Source organism: Peromyscus californicus, unplaced genomic scaffold (assembly GCF_007827085.1).
Source record: "Peromyscus californicus insignis strain IS unplaced genomic scaffold, ASM782708v3 Scaffold_5__1_contigs__length_169319896, whole genome shotgun sequence".
Lineage (NCBI taxonomy): Eukaryota > Metazoa > Chordata > Mammalia > Rodentia > Cricetidae > Peromyscus > Peromyscus californicus.
In genome coordinates this window covers 142,512,620-142,526,407 of record NW_026294573.1, presented here as the reverse complement: position 1 = coordinate 142,526,407, position 13,788 = coordinate 142,512,620, and the positions used below count along the sequence as shown (strand labels likewise).

Genomic DNA, 13,788 nt, shown 5'->3' with positions numbered 1-13,788 from the left:
AATTGGATTTAAGGCTTGATCAATAGGGGCAGTTCATCCCCGGTACTGTAAACATAGCCAACAACCTGTATCTAGGAAGGCCACAGACCCTAGAGGAGAAGCTATGACTGCTTTTCCTAAACCAGTATTGTTTCAAACTGTATTTTAAATGCTTTTACCCACAGCTAAGTGGGTAAAGAAACTGTTTTGAAGCTGACAGAGGCAATTACAGTGATCCACAACAAGGCAAAATGCAGAAAATGATCCTATGGAGTGCCCAGCCCTGATTACTACATCTGCAGCACAATTCCTATACACAAGGCTCAGGAAACATCACCGAAAAGGGGGTGGAAAGATGGTAAGGGAAGAGGACCAGGACAGCTGATTCGAGATAGTGCCTTCTAGACACAACACAGATGCTGTAACTACAAAAACTTAACAGTATGGCTGCCTAAAAGAGACCTATACAATTACATTAGTTAACTTATCACCATAGATGGGGAGATTTCCCAAGGCTAAATGGAAAGCTATAGGCATTCAATGGATGCTAAGAGAGTTGAGAAAGGGAGAATCCCAATTCTCCAGGGACAAGCCACCTGATAGGTTAACCAATCCCAAGTGGCCAGCCCTAAACACGTGTGCATATGAGCAACACAAAAAGGATTCAGTAGGTTTGTGTGTGTGTGGATATGTGTATGTGTGGATATATAAGTGTATGATGAATATATAGCTTTCTAAAATTCTCTGTGTTAAAAATTCAGTTAACCCTTTGAACTTTGCTTTGCATCATTAACTGTTTTATTCAAGAATTTAAAAGCAGAAGCAGAATAGTCTAATTCAAAGTTTTCTTTCATTGGAAGCACCCTCAGGAGCTACATTTCATAAACTCTTCTGTCTGCAGTCCCTTTTATAAATTCTTGCTGAACACTTTTTGGCATGTTGACGTTTCTATAGAATACAGGGAATACAAACGTCTATTCCAATTCTACTAATGAAAATGCCCTTGGGGAGTGGGAGGTGGTTAGGACTCCTTGGGTATACCTTTCTATAAGCTCTGTATAGAAAATTTAACCTCCCTGAGTCCCAGATTCTCATGTTTTGGGGTGTATGTATGTATGTGTGTGTGTGTGTGTGTGTGTGTGTGTGTGTGTGTATCACAGTACAGAATACTGGCTTATGATAATGAAGCTGTCTGGATTGAATCCCTCCAAGTTGACATTCTCTGCATTTTGACCTGTTGTAGATCTCTATAATAGCTTTTTTCCTTATTTCATCAAGACATTTTCACACATCCATTGATGTTAGCACATTAATTAATGTTGCACTTGTGGAGGTCGCTTTTAGGCAGCCATACTGTTGAGCTTTTGTGGTTTCAGCATCTGTGTTGTGCCTAGAAGTCACTATTTCCAATCAGACATCCTGGTCCTCTTCCCTTACCATCTTTCCACCCCCTCTTCTGTGATGTTTCCTGAGCCTTCTGTATAGGGATTGTGCTGCAGATGTAGCTATCAGGGCTGGGCACTCAACAAGGACAGTCTCTGCATTTTGCCCTGTTGTGGGTCATAGTAATAATCTGTTCCTTATTTCATCATGACATCTTCACACATTTGGCATATTTTCAAAGGGGTCATATATAGCCTTCCTATAAGACTGTATATATGTGATCGAGAATCACCAACCACAAATAGGCAAAGGCATGGAATCAGCACACACATGAGCATCATGCTTGCTGTGAGTCATTTACTTTCCTGCATCCCTGGGAGTGCCTGAATTATGCTGCTCACAGTGCTTCAGAATGGCCTAAGATAATGAAGCTTCAGTTGACTCCCATAGATAGTATGGGCTATGGATTAGAGGGTAGCATTGTCTGAGCAGGAGGGACATCAAGGCCCTCATGGACATATGGTCCCTGCATTGCTAAACAAGGATTCGTCCCTGGCTGTTGGTGATGGGGAGAGCTTAAGCATGAAGCTGACTTGTGAACCAAAGAGGCACCACATCAAGGTCACAAAGGAAAAGTGTATGTGAGTTCCCAAGACTGGTTTGGCAAGGGTGGCCTTCTTCTCTGGAAACACAGTCGACCCTTTCCCTTCCTGTTGGATTCACATTCTGCACTTGTTCCATCCATGTCTTCTCTCAGAAAATGAAGAGCTAGTTTCTTCCCCAGGAGGTAATCCCACAGGGTTAATCTTTGATTCCTTTCAGCTTCCACTGAAACGTCTGGTTTTTAAGTCAATTAAAAGGTTATTAGGTGTGGAAAAATTAGGGCAAGATTATATTAATTTATGATGGTGTCTAAATTATCAAAGAGAGATTATTTTTATCCACTTCATTAGTGGGAACAATTTATCACCATCTCCTTTTAAAAAAAAATCAAGGTAAGTTCTGTGGTTCCTTTGAGGACATATTAGTATGATTTTCCATGACTTTTGGAAGGTATTTTAGACCTCTTCTGTAGCCACTGCTATCAGCCAGCTTTGTTTTCTTTGTGGAAATATCTAGGGCCAAGGCTCTGTGAGAACACAAAGAGAAGAAATCAAGCATGTAATCAGTGGGAGAGCTGAACTGAATGACTTTGAAAGTGAGATAACTTAAGGTGATAATGGTGTCCTCCTGCATCTTTTTATCTGTCTTTGGATGACCAAAATAGTCAGAGCAGAGCATTTAGGCAAAGGCAAAGGAATGAAATGTCATTACAGTATGCTTTAGATTTCATAAAGGAGTTAGAAAGTCGGTGTTGTATAAGTTATGTTAAAAATAACGATGGAAGCATCCTTAGATAAGAGACACAGGAATAGTCATGGATGTTGATTCTCATGAAAGTCCATGAGAAAATTCACAGACATCCTGGGAGAGCACCGTGCTCAGAGACCTGTCTCCTAATGCTGCTCTCCTTGTTCTTTTTGCAGAGCTACAGTGATCCTGTTGATGTGAAGACATCTCAGCCACCCCAGCTGGTCAACTCCAAGCCGTCAGTGTTCCATGGGCCCAGCCAGGCCCACTCAGCTCTGTACCTAAGCTCTCACTATCACCAACAACCAGGAATGAATCCTCACCTCACCGCCATACACCCAAGCCTCCCCAGAAACATAGCACCCAAGCCGAATAACCAAATGCCAGTGACTGTCTCCATAGCCAACATGGCCGTGTCCCCACCACCGCCCCTCCAGATCAGCCCACCTCTTCACCAGCATCTCAGCATGCAGCAGCATCAGCCGCTTGCCATGCAGCAGCCACTTGGGAGCCAGCTTCCCATGCAGGTCCAGTCTGCCTTACACTCGCCCACCATGCAGCAAGTAAGTCTCCACACTTAGGTTCTGTGTACCTCTGAAGGGCGATTGTCTATCAAGCAAAGAGAGAAGGGTGATTATTCTATTGAAATGGAGAGAGAACTGCAGGCATTTGACAGACTTACTTCTGGAAAGTGTAAATTACAAGTGGTGAATTGTCAGAATCACCATCCCAGGCATTGATAGCACTTCCCTTCGAATCACCGCTTTCTTTCCCAAGATATATCAATTTGGTGTTCCTTTGCTGGTAGCCCCTTTGTTTCTGGTTTCAGTCTCTTTAGTGATAACATGTGCTAAGATGCCATGTGTATCATGGATCTTGTTGAAACAGAGTCTGTAATTGCTTCTTAATTTCATTAAGGAAATGAGGCTTTCTTGACTGGGATGACCCTTGACTTCAATAATTAGTATAAATGAAATCAGATTCAATACCAAATTTAGTAGAGCCCTAAAAACACTAAGAACCAAATAGTAACTGGAGCTTCATTTTGAAATGTATACAAGGAGCCTGGGATGAGAGGAGTATTTTGCCATCATGTGACAGGTCCTGGATTTAATCCCTAGCACTGCAAATGGGTGTGTGTGTGTGTGTGTGTGTGTGTGTGTGTGTGTGTGTGTGTGTAAATAAGAAAACAGGAGAGGTATCTGGCTAATCTTGCTTAGGTTTTATTTGAAATCAAATTTTCTTTTCAGATTTTTTTTTTAGATTTTAATGCTCTTTCATGATTTGAGAATTTGGAGCATCTATAAACTCAATGGAATATAAAATATACAAAAACCCTGAAAGCTCCCTTTAGAAAATAGACAAAAACTACCAGTCATAGCCAACTTAACCACCATCTTTACCACTCAATTATGCTTTTCCTAGAGCTTTGAATAAACCCACAAGCACGGTCTCCTGCAAAATTCATATCTTGTTTGTACACAGAATGCATGTTTACACTAGGAAGAGTAAGTATGGGGAGGCAGAAATACGAGCCATGTCTAGGAAGTCTAAAATGTATTTTATTATGCTTATTACAGACAGGTTTCTGAAAGCTGACTACAGCAAACCCAGTACCTAGCACTTAAATTTTCAGAAAACTCGCAGTGTTGGTATTCATTTGGTGGGTAAAAAAACTAAGACTTGGCATGTAAGAGTACTGAACTCACAAGTTGGGAGATGGAGTTCTAATACTGATCAGACCAGAACTCTGAAGCATCGTTCTGAATGTTCAGTGACTGCTTCTCAGCCTCACACTTTCTTGTAGGTTATTAACAGATTTGTTTCAGAAAGCCTGTGTCTTCTAAAAGTTTAGAGGGCTTTTCAATCTTAGGTACTTGTAAAGTCAAATCTTTTATAAAACATAAAGGAATTCATCGTCTCACTGTCTTTCTTGTCTCCAAAACCAAATATATGAGTAGCTAACTTTCCTACCTACACACCAAAACCTGTTGCTGAAACTGAGTCACTTGGAAGGAAGACCACAGTGGTAACAATTTCCAACCTCTGGCCCTGTCTCTAAATGCATTTATGACTAAGAGATGTCCACGGGATAGAATGAGAAGGATAGAACCCTGTACATCAGACACTACTCACAAGGAAATGAACAGTACTGAATACCTTTGTATTTTAGTGAGTCAATGGTATCTGCTTAAAGAATAAGCAGTGTGGGGCTGTCACCTTCACTTGGATGGATTGACGCCAGCTTGCAGGTGCTGTGGGCTCCAGGCACATGTGCTGATCACCATGCTGTAGTTCATCTACTTCTTCGTAAGGGAAAGAGTCCCGCTGGGAAAGATACAGACCTATCCAGAAAGGAGACCCTTTCCTAATTTATCTACTCAGGAATAGCTCCTTCTTTTCCTTATGTTGACACCTTGGATAAGGTAATGGCCGTCATGAATAGTTTTCTGCTGTTTGAGAATTAAAGGGCTACTTGTAAAACCTCGAGATTTATCTCACTATACAGATACTAAATATGGGGGGATAACTCATGCTGTTTTGAATGAGGTATTTATCAATTTACATGTCAGCTTTATTAGTGTATCTCAAAAAGTGTCTGGGGTTAGAGCTCATAATAAAAGATCATGGCCGGAATTCACAATGAAGAAAAAATAGCTACAAAGACGGCATTACTAAAATCACTCTCAACAATACATTAAACATATAAGCAGTTAATAAAATAATTGTGGAATAATAAACCTCTAATAATTTAAATGATTAGTATGCTGTACTTTTTGGAGAAATTGTAGATTTGGCTGTAGTGGGAAGTTAAAAAATTTACTATGATAAAAAATAATTTAAACAAATCCTAACATGTGCCAGGCATGGCCTGTACTCTTAAACTTAAGTGATGTAGGAATCCAGGGAAAGAGGCTCATGCTTCCTGGAGTTGGAGCATGAGAAGTGATGGTAACAAGACAATAAGTCGAAATCCAATGGCAAAGATACAGGAAGACACCAGCTCAGGGAGGAATGTCAGAGAGCACTTCACAGCCCACTCAAAGGCTTCAGAGACCACAGATGCAAAGAAAAGGCAACATTTCAACACTGTTGGTGGGGGGCGAGGTAGGAAGGGTGTGAGGACATTCCAGCAAAGACTAGTAACGAGAAAAATAGGTCCCAAGAGATGAAAAAGATGGGGACTCTATCTGCATTGTGGGCAGGTTAACAGAGCAAGGAGCCTGCAGATTAGAGGGACTGCCAGTTGGCCATCCTAAAGTCAAGATGGAGAAGTTGGCACCAATCGATGTGATGCAGTACACTCTCAACAGTTTGTTGCGTCCGCTCTTCATGTCATGAGTGAGATTTTAGCCTGTAGATTCAAGTCGACCTGCCGGGTTCATCATCCAATCCACCTTCAACCTGAAGCCGTCTGTTTCCTTGTGTGTTTACCACATTCCTACCTAAGTACCAAAAAAAGAGAGAAAAGAACACTGATGGCTACTGTACTTTTTAAAGATGGTCTCACATTTCAGTATTACTCTAGACACTTCACTATCCCTTTGAAAATGAATGTTTCCAACAACAACAACAAAAGAAAAAAAAACTGTTAGTGTACCAGCAATGATAGTTCCATTATTTTCTTAAGAATATCTTATACACTGAGTCCATGGTCCTACTTTTTTTGTTTCAGTTTTCTTTCTGTCTCTCAGTGCACTTTTATTGTGGAATGAGGTCAAGAGAAAAAATCATTAATATCTGTCACTTTCCTTTATAACCTTAAGAAAAAATCTTTGTAAGGTATCACAGACAGATTTTCAATTTCCTTGTGTAATAAACAGCTGCTGTAGGATTTGGGTATAATTTAAGGTTTTTTTTTTTTAAATCACATTGAGATTGATGAATAAATCAGTCATAAAGACAAAACATTGATGCCTGTTGAAAATACCTCTCCAGACAGGCAGGAAATGAAATTAGTTTGCGGTAAGTGTGACTATGAGGATCACTGCTTGGTGGTACTACAGGCTTTCTCAGACTTGCTATGTAGCAAAACAAAACTGTGAGGGCTACAGGAATCTAATTAAAGAGCAAATGTCCCTTCTGACATCAAATTAATCTTTATCATGTTTCCTATTTTTATTTCAATCTGGCACCAGAAAATGAAATTTAAAATTCCAGGCATGCTACAAAACAGTTGGTGATTTTTCTCCTGAGCATTAAAATGCAAAATATTCAGTCCCGTTTAATTAGACTGCTAAGCAAACATTTTTCAAAAAATTTATATCATCATTGTTGTTTCCTATTTACATCTATAACAGAAGTGTACTTAGCTCAAGGGTTGACCTCAGCCTCTCCTTATATAGTGTTCTGAGGAATGTTTCCGTTTCTATCTTGAAAGTAAAATAATGTTAAATACTTTTACTTTGGTCTATACCTGTATTTTTCTTGGTCCTTAGTTGTTTGGGCAGAAGTGATTTATTTAAATGTGGATTTTGAAGGTAGCATAATTCTCCATCTTGGATCTTTGTAGATAACACGTGGCTTTATGTTAAGCTAGTGATTTAGAAATGTTTTCCTTACATTCTGACTTAGCCTGTGAATCTATTTCCACTGTGTGTATTACTCTTCCATGTGTCTGACCTTCAACTAACTTGGGATATTTCCAGTTACTTTTTATTTTGATCCTTGTTTGCTTTTACATTTTGTCAATTGTGTGGAAAATCCAATGGAGAACTTCAAGTTAAAAGGACAAATAAGCCTTGACATTTACATGTTCATTTTTCACTTTCTCACAGTAGCATCCAGTAGTCTTTATTTCTTGAAAAACATGACTTATTGAGCCACTCTTGTAGGCTAGGCCCTGGGATGACCCAGTAAACACTGCGAACACTGATCACAGTGTCCCCCAGGCACCTTGGAGATGGGCTCAATTGTGAAAGAAACCAATACAGGGTTTCTCAGAACCTTTTCCTGCTCTCCACCTAGCATCACAGGACACCAGGGAAAGAAACTGAGAAGGTAGGCAACAGGACAGGACCAGAGGAGTGAAGGTATTTCACTGAGATCAGTGAGACTCCTTCCATGTTAGAAATCCAGGAAGACCTAAAGAAAGGTGAAACTACCCTCCCCCAGGTAGATGCTTTCAACCTGAGGGGTCTCTATTCAGAAATGCTTCCTACAAGGCAGTTGTTACTTAGGAAATCCATTGCTTTAAATCTGCATTAGAGCAACAACCAGTAAGGCTAAACTCTGGGCTTGTTGGTGGCTTGTTTCTCATCATCCTGAATTCCTTCTCTCACCACAATTTCATGAGAGTAGACATGGCCATGGGTCTGCAGTCTTTATCATTGGAAGAGCAAATCAAAGGACTCCTTAAAGCCAACCAGAAGGTTAAGGCAAATTGATCTGAGATGTGGTCTTCAAATCACTATGTTAGGGACCAACCACACATGAGTAAAAATTTGAGGAAATACCTTTAGTTAAAAATCCACCCTCTCGCCCCCACGCTGAGTGTAAGGAGAGTCATCAACAGCATTTCGCTCCAAAGCTGCTTTCAAGTAAACAGAGCACCGTGCATTTATAATCTTGATTTCTTGGGTGTTAAAAACCATGGCTGGAATCTGCTGCAAAGACAACCATGAGACTAATTAAGTTACTTTCTGTGGTCACTTCCAGCAAAACCTGCTTATGCTGCTCCTCAATTCACCAGATAAGCCAAAAATAAATTGTGTATAATGCTTTTTGTTTACCAGATACAGCTATATGCTTCAGAGAGTCTGTCCTTGCATTTTTAATAGCTTTACTGGCATTAAATGTCAACACTTCACCATACTAGTGCATTAAAAAAAATCCTCCGGAAATCTGAGTATTGTTTGCCAGCTAAGAGACTTTTCAATTAAAAATGTTTGCTGTCTTTACATGTTTTATTCCCCGTGTTTTCCAATGGCGAGTTGTTTTCCATCTCTTTCCCTGTATTAGTTCAACAACCGATATGAAAAAAAAGCTTTGGTTGAAATTTTCAGCCGATAGAGAAACACAAATAAAAGAAGAAGCAGATGGCCCCGTTGTGACTGAATGCAGACAGGGGTTTTGAGAACAATATGTGAATAGGTGTAGTCTAATAAAACACTCAGCCACCTGCTGCCCGGATCCTTCAGGAAGACTGCTGCTTATTCTGGGGATTAACTATTAATGTGTCTTTAGGTTGATAGAAAACATCAACCGTGAGGGGCTTAAGGTCATTCTTCCTTTGCTTGGATTGAGTTGGCTATTCTATATTTTAAATTGTTTCCCAACTCAATTTATCTGCCCAAGGGTATAATGAAAGGATTTTGACACGTGGTTAAACGAAGGAAAGGTAAGAATAATGAGGTGGTGGGTGCTTCTTTTCTACTTTAGGTCGGGGGAGAGGGGTGCTCCCACGGGTTCCTGCAGAAGTTTGCAGGCATGGGTAACTATGTCCTTGCTTTCTTTTAAAAGGCACTGCGTTTCTCAAGTGTGGATTTGCTTTTCCCTCAGGGATTTACTCTTCAACCCGACTATCAGACTATTATCAACCCTACATCTACAGCCGCACAAGTTGTCACCCAAGCGATGGAGTATGTGCGTTCTGGATGCAGAAACCCTCCCCCACAGCCGGTGGACTGGAATAACGACTACTGCAGTAGTGGGTAAGCAGCCAGCCATCGCCACCTGGTGGTGGAGGGTGTCATAGCATGAGCCTCAGCATGGGCAAGGCTTCCATGGCCAGGAAGGCTTCAGGAAAATAAGGTCCAAAAACGTGTGGAGCCATCTTCTAGCTTTCCAAGAACAAACGCCTTCACGTTTCTCTTTGCTGTGGACTTAGGTCAACTACCTGTGCGCCTCCCCCGCGCCGGTCTTACCCCTCTGCCCCCCAGCTAGAACAAATAATACCACCCTCACCACTCCCGCCCCCACCCACCCACCGCAGTTCTGATTTTCTTGTAACAATGTTTTCTCTCCACACAGGGGCATGCAGAGGGACAAAGCACTGTACCTCACCTGAAAAATCTCAACACGTCTCATTTCCACTGAGGAATTCAGGGAAGTCTTTTCATCATGGATTGCTTTGTGCACTCAAGGCAATTCTTCATTTTATTAGAAAATACAAGTTGCTAAGCACTTAGGACCATGTGAGCTTGTGGGTCACCCACTCTGGAAGAAATAGTCATGCTTCGTTATTATTTTTTTAATCTTTTATGGACATTGTTCCTCTTCCCTGAAGGAAGTATGGACCGTTCTGATTTCTGTTGGTTTTGCTGTGAAGTACTGCGCTCTAGTAACTGCCTTAGCAACGGTAGATGTCTGGGGTAATGGTCCTGGGTTTTCATTGGTTTTCATAATGGGTGTTTATATGAAACTACTAAAGACTTTTTAAATGGCTTGATGTAGCAGTCATAGCAAGTTTGTAAATAGCATCTATGTTACACTCTCCTAGAGTATAAAATGTGAATGTTTTTGTAGCTAAATTGTAATTTGAAACTGGCTTACCCCAGTTTGTTTATTTCACAGAGGGGTTAAATTGGCAAACATTCATATTTTTACTTCATTTTTAAAAACAACTAATAGTTCTATATTTTCAAAATACTTGAAAAAATATTCCCAAATGATTTTAATTTAAAAACAAATTGGCTTTGTCTTATTGATCAGACAAGAAGAACCTAGTGTGGAGGGAGGGAAGCGCAAACACATTTATTTTGTATTGCAAAAAAAAAAAAAAAAAGAAAAGAAAAAATCCTTTTTTGTATCACTTTTGTGTAACGGTTAGTAAATGTCATCTATCTAAGTCCTTTTATGTATAAAGCTGCCAAATGCTCACCCGGTATCTTAGCTGCAGAACCAGGTTGGAAAGCGCTAAACGATCATCTTTATGGCTCTGTATTATTGTTTCCTCATACCGTGTCTGTATTTAATCTTTTTTTTTTATGGAACTTGTTGCGCCTATTTATGAAATAATAAATATAGGTGTTTGTAAGTAAATTTGTTAGTATTTGAAAGAGGTTTCATTGCTGTTTTAATTTTTGCTGGCAAAAAAAAAAACCCATGCTTGGTGTGAATACTTATTATTTAGTTCTTACAGTGACATGAATAAAACCAAATCTGCTTTTCATTTAGTAGCAAATTAGAGTAATGAATCTGTATTTCTGCATATCTTTTGTTGACATAAATGAAATACAATTTTACTTAGCAACCTTCTTTCCTTGTACAATACAACAGAAAAACACCCCAAAAGTCTCACACACTCCATGCCTAAACAAATACCAGTGCACCCTCTTCTTAAAATGAGCTGTTTCTCACTTCTCAATTCCAAAACATGCTCTCCCCATTTAAAAAAAAAAAAAAAAAAAATTCAAGTTGAGTCACCAAAAATTCCTCAAGCCACATGCTTCTCACGGCATCCAGAAAACAATTTAAGAATTGACCAAGGGCTCAGGAAGAGATCAAAAGAAGGCATAGTCTTTAGAATCAGCCTAGAAATGAAAGGTAAGTAACCAGACAGCCAAAAAAATCGGAAAAGCAGCCAGAACTGGAAGCAGTTGCTAGAAGTTGAGAGTCCTACTATCTCTCAGGCCTCCACGTCCTTCCTTTCCACACACCCTAGGTCCCTACTTGGGATTTGCTAAGAGGGGTTTGCATAGCTTTGACAACAAAAGGGAGGGTGAACCAATGTCTCCCTTCCAGGGGGATTGTATCCCGTAAATTAATCTGGTTGGAAATCAAGGGAATAGCTGTTTGGTGGAATGTATGAAATAACTTCAGCAATTTAAATACAAATACATTATGTAATCCAGTCAGAATTAAAAAGACAAAAGGCTTGCTTGCTTTGGAATGATTTTCAAGCATTGTACAACATTGAATCACTCAGCATGTAATAACTAATAAATAATGCAGATCCAATGTTATTAAAATGACTGGGGCTGAGAGCTCGAATTTTCCTGTCTTGATATTGTATAAGAACTCATGTGATTAAGTTCATGGTTTATTATTTGGTTGTTTAGTATTTTAGAAATATATGAGCACTACTAATTTACTAATGTCTTTTATTTATTATATTATGAAACAGTATAGCTTTCTTCTGCACTGAGTGTAAACTGAGAAAGGAATCCTACCAGCTAAGACAAGAGGTTTGTCCAGGGGACTGTGTGCAGCTTTTCCCAGCAGGCACATGATCAAGACAAGAAGAACAAATATACCAAATAAGAAAATATATTATCAGTAAAACTCTTAGAGCATGTGGAAGTATTCTACTTGGAGATTCCTCAGATTCTAAAAGGCATGCCAGGTCAAATGTGACTGAGCACAATAGGCATTAATAGCTGTAATGACTTCAAAGGTTCTTTCCCAAAATTCCATGAGTGTCTCTCACCAACCAAAGAAATCCACTCCTTTAATTCTGCTATCTTTTGACACAGACACCTTAGACTCAGTTAACTTGTTACCTAGAGAAGCAGTGATCCCTGAGTAGACAGCAAAGTCATTCTAAGATTCAACAATGGTACTGAACATAAAGTGTGTTCACTAACATATCCAAAATCAGAATTCTAGCTAAACAGAGGAAGAAACGTTTGCCAGTGGGGGGGGGGGGGGGCCGTGGGGACTGGGTTGTCTCTCTAACAGAATGAAGGAATGGTGCTCTAAAACCCTGAGTTCCATCTAAAAGAGAGTGAGGTGACAGTGGGAAATGAGTCAAATAATGACTTGCAGGGGGTCCAGTTAGGGAACACAGCTAAAGATGAAGTTGTCTTCTAGGATAATTTTTATCTGCCTCTTAAAGTCAAGAAACCCTTCTACATGGGCCATAAAATGTGAACAGAATACCAGGATTACAGTGTGTACTGTCCTAGCTCACATTCACTGCCAAGAAATTTTTTAAACTTACGAATGCAAAACTTAGAATTAGTGCGACCATCTATTTCCATCTTCCATGCAAGAGCTGCCCCACTCAATGAAAAGTCAGTAGTTGACCCATGTGACATGGACAGTTTTCACCCTTTTATGTGCATGGGAAGCCATTTCATATGGTCTACCAGAAGATGAGGTAGGAACTAGAGATAACTATGCTTTCAGCTATAGCCTTAAATATAATTTCTAAGGCAATTTGAGGTACTTTACAAAGCACTAAGTGGGAAACACTCAAAAAGTAACTGACAGATTGTTTATACATTACTCCACTTAGAATCCATTTGAGAAATCTATGACCTGTGAAAGAATGTAGTGAACTGAGAGATTCCAGTAGATCACAGTGTCATTATTAGAGGGAACTTGTATGTAGAAATTCATAATAAACAGCAGTCTACTAAAACATGAAAACTTGTTACACATAGTCGTTCTCATAATACTGTTTGTAGAACTGGCCTACATTATTATTCTACTGTTAATTCTCACTGGAAGTGAGGATGGAAACACAGCAAACTCCCTAAGTCTGTTGCTTGTGGTTGGACACTGAAACAGTGGTAAAGCAAAGGCCAAGAGTGAGGAAAGTTCAGCCTCTAAGTATGTAAATCACTCACAGTCAAGTGATCTGTCTCTGTGTGTGTGTGTGTGTGTGTGTGTGTGTGTGTGTGTGTGTGTGTATGCGTGCGTGTGTGTGCGCGTGCGTGTGTGTGCGTGTGCGTGTGCGTGTGTGTGTGTGTGTGTGTGTGTGTGTGTGTGTGTGAGTCTGTCTGTCCTTGAAATTCAGTGGTTTTCATATCTCTAACTGGGATACAATAGCACATAATATTGCATAGCAAATGTAATGTTATAGCATCAAGAAAATACCACAAATTAACTTCAACATAAATTGTATGGTACTTCCTTTTAAATACAGAAACAAATTAAATATTTGCTTAAAGGGAAGCATTATGAAGGGGAAAGGATAGGAATATTTCATTAAGAAACCCAAGGCTACAAAAGTTTGAAAAAGTGGGACATGGTGGCACACACCTTTAATCCCAGCAGGATGAGGCAGGAGGACCTATGGGAGTTCAAAGTCAACCTGGTCCACATAGCAGGTTCCAGGCCAACAAGGACTACAGAATAAAACTTCCTGAAAGAGCGAGAGGGAGGGAGGGAGGGAGGGAGGAGGGGGAG

At 39.9% G+C, this 13,788-nt stretch overlaps 1 protein-coding gene across 3 annotated transcripts in view; it reads left to right on the top strand.

Moving 5' to 3' along the window:
• Window positions 1-11,746, top strand: part of Tox (thymocyte selection associated high mobility group box) — a 313,402-nt gene extending 301,656 nt beyond the window's left edge. For all 3 annotated transcript variants that reach the window (XM_052718877.1, XM_052718876.1, XM_052718878.1), the window contains 3 exons: window positions 2,889-3,275; window positions 9,214-9,365; window positions 9,685-11,746. In XM_052718877.1, coding sequence (XP_052574837.1) covers window positions 2,889-3,275; window positions 9,214-9,365; window positions 9,685-9,721 — 576 coding nt within the window. In that variant the 3' untranslated portion in view covers window positions 9,722-11,746. The remainder of the gene's footprint in view (window positions 1-2,888; window positions 3,276-9,213; window positions 9,366-9,684) is intronic.
• Window positions 11,747-13,788: the final 2,042 nt, after the last annotated feature.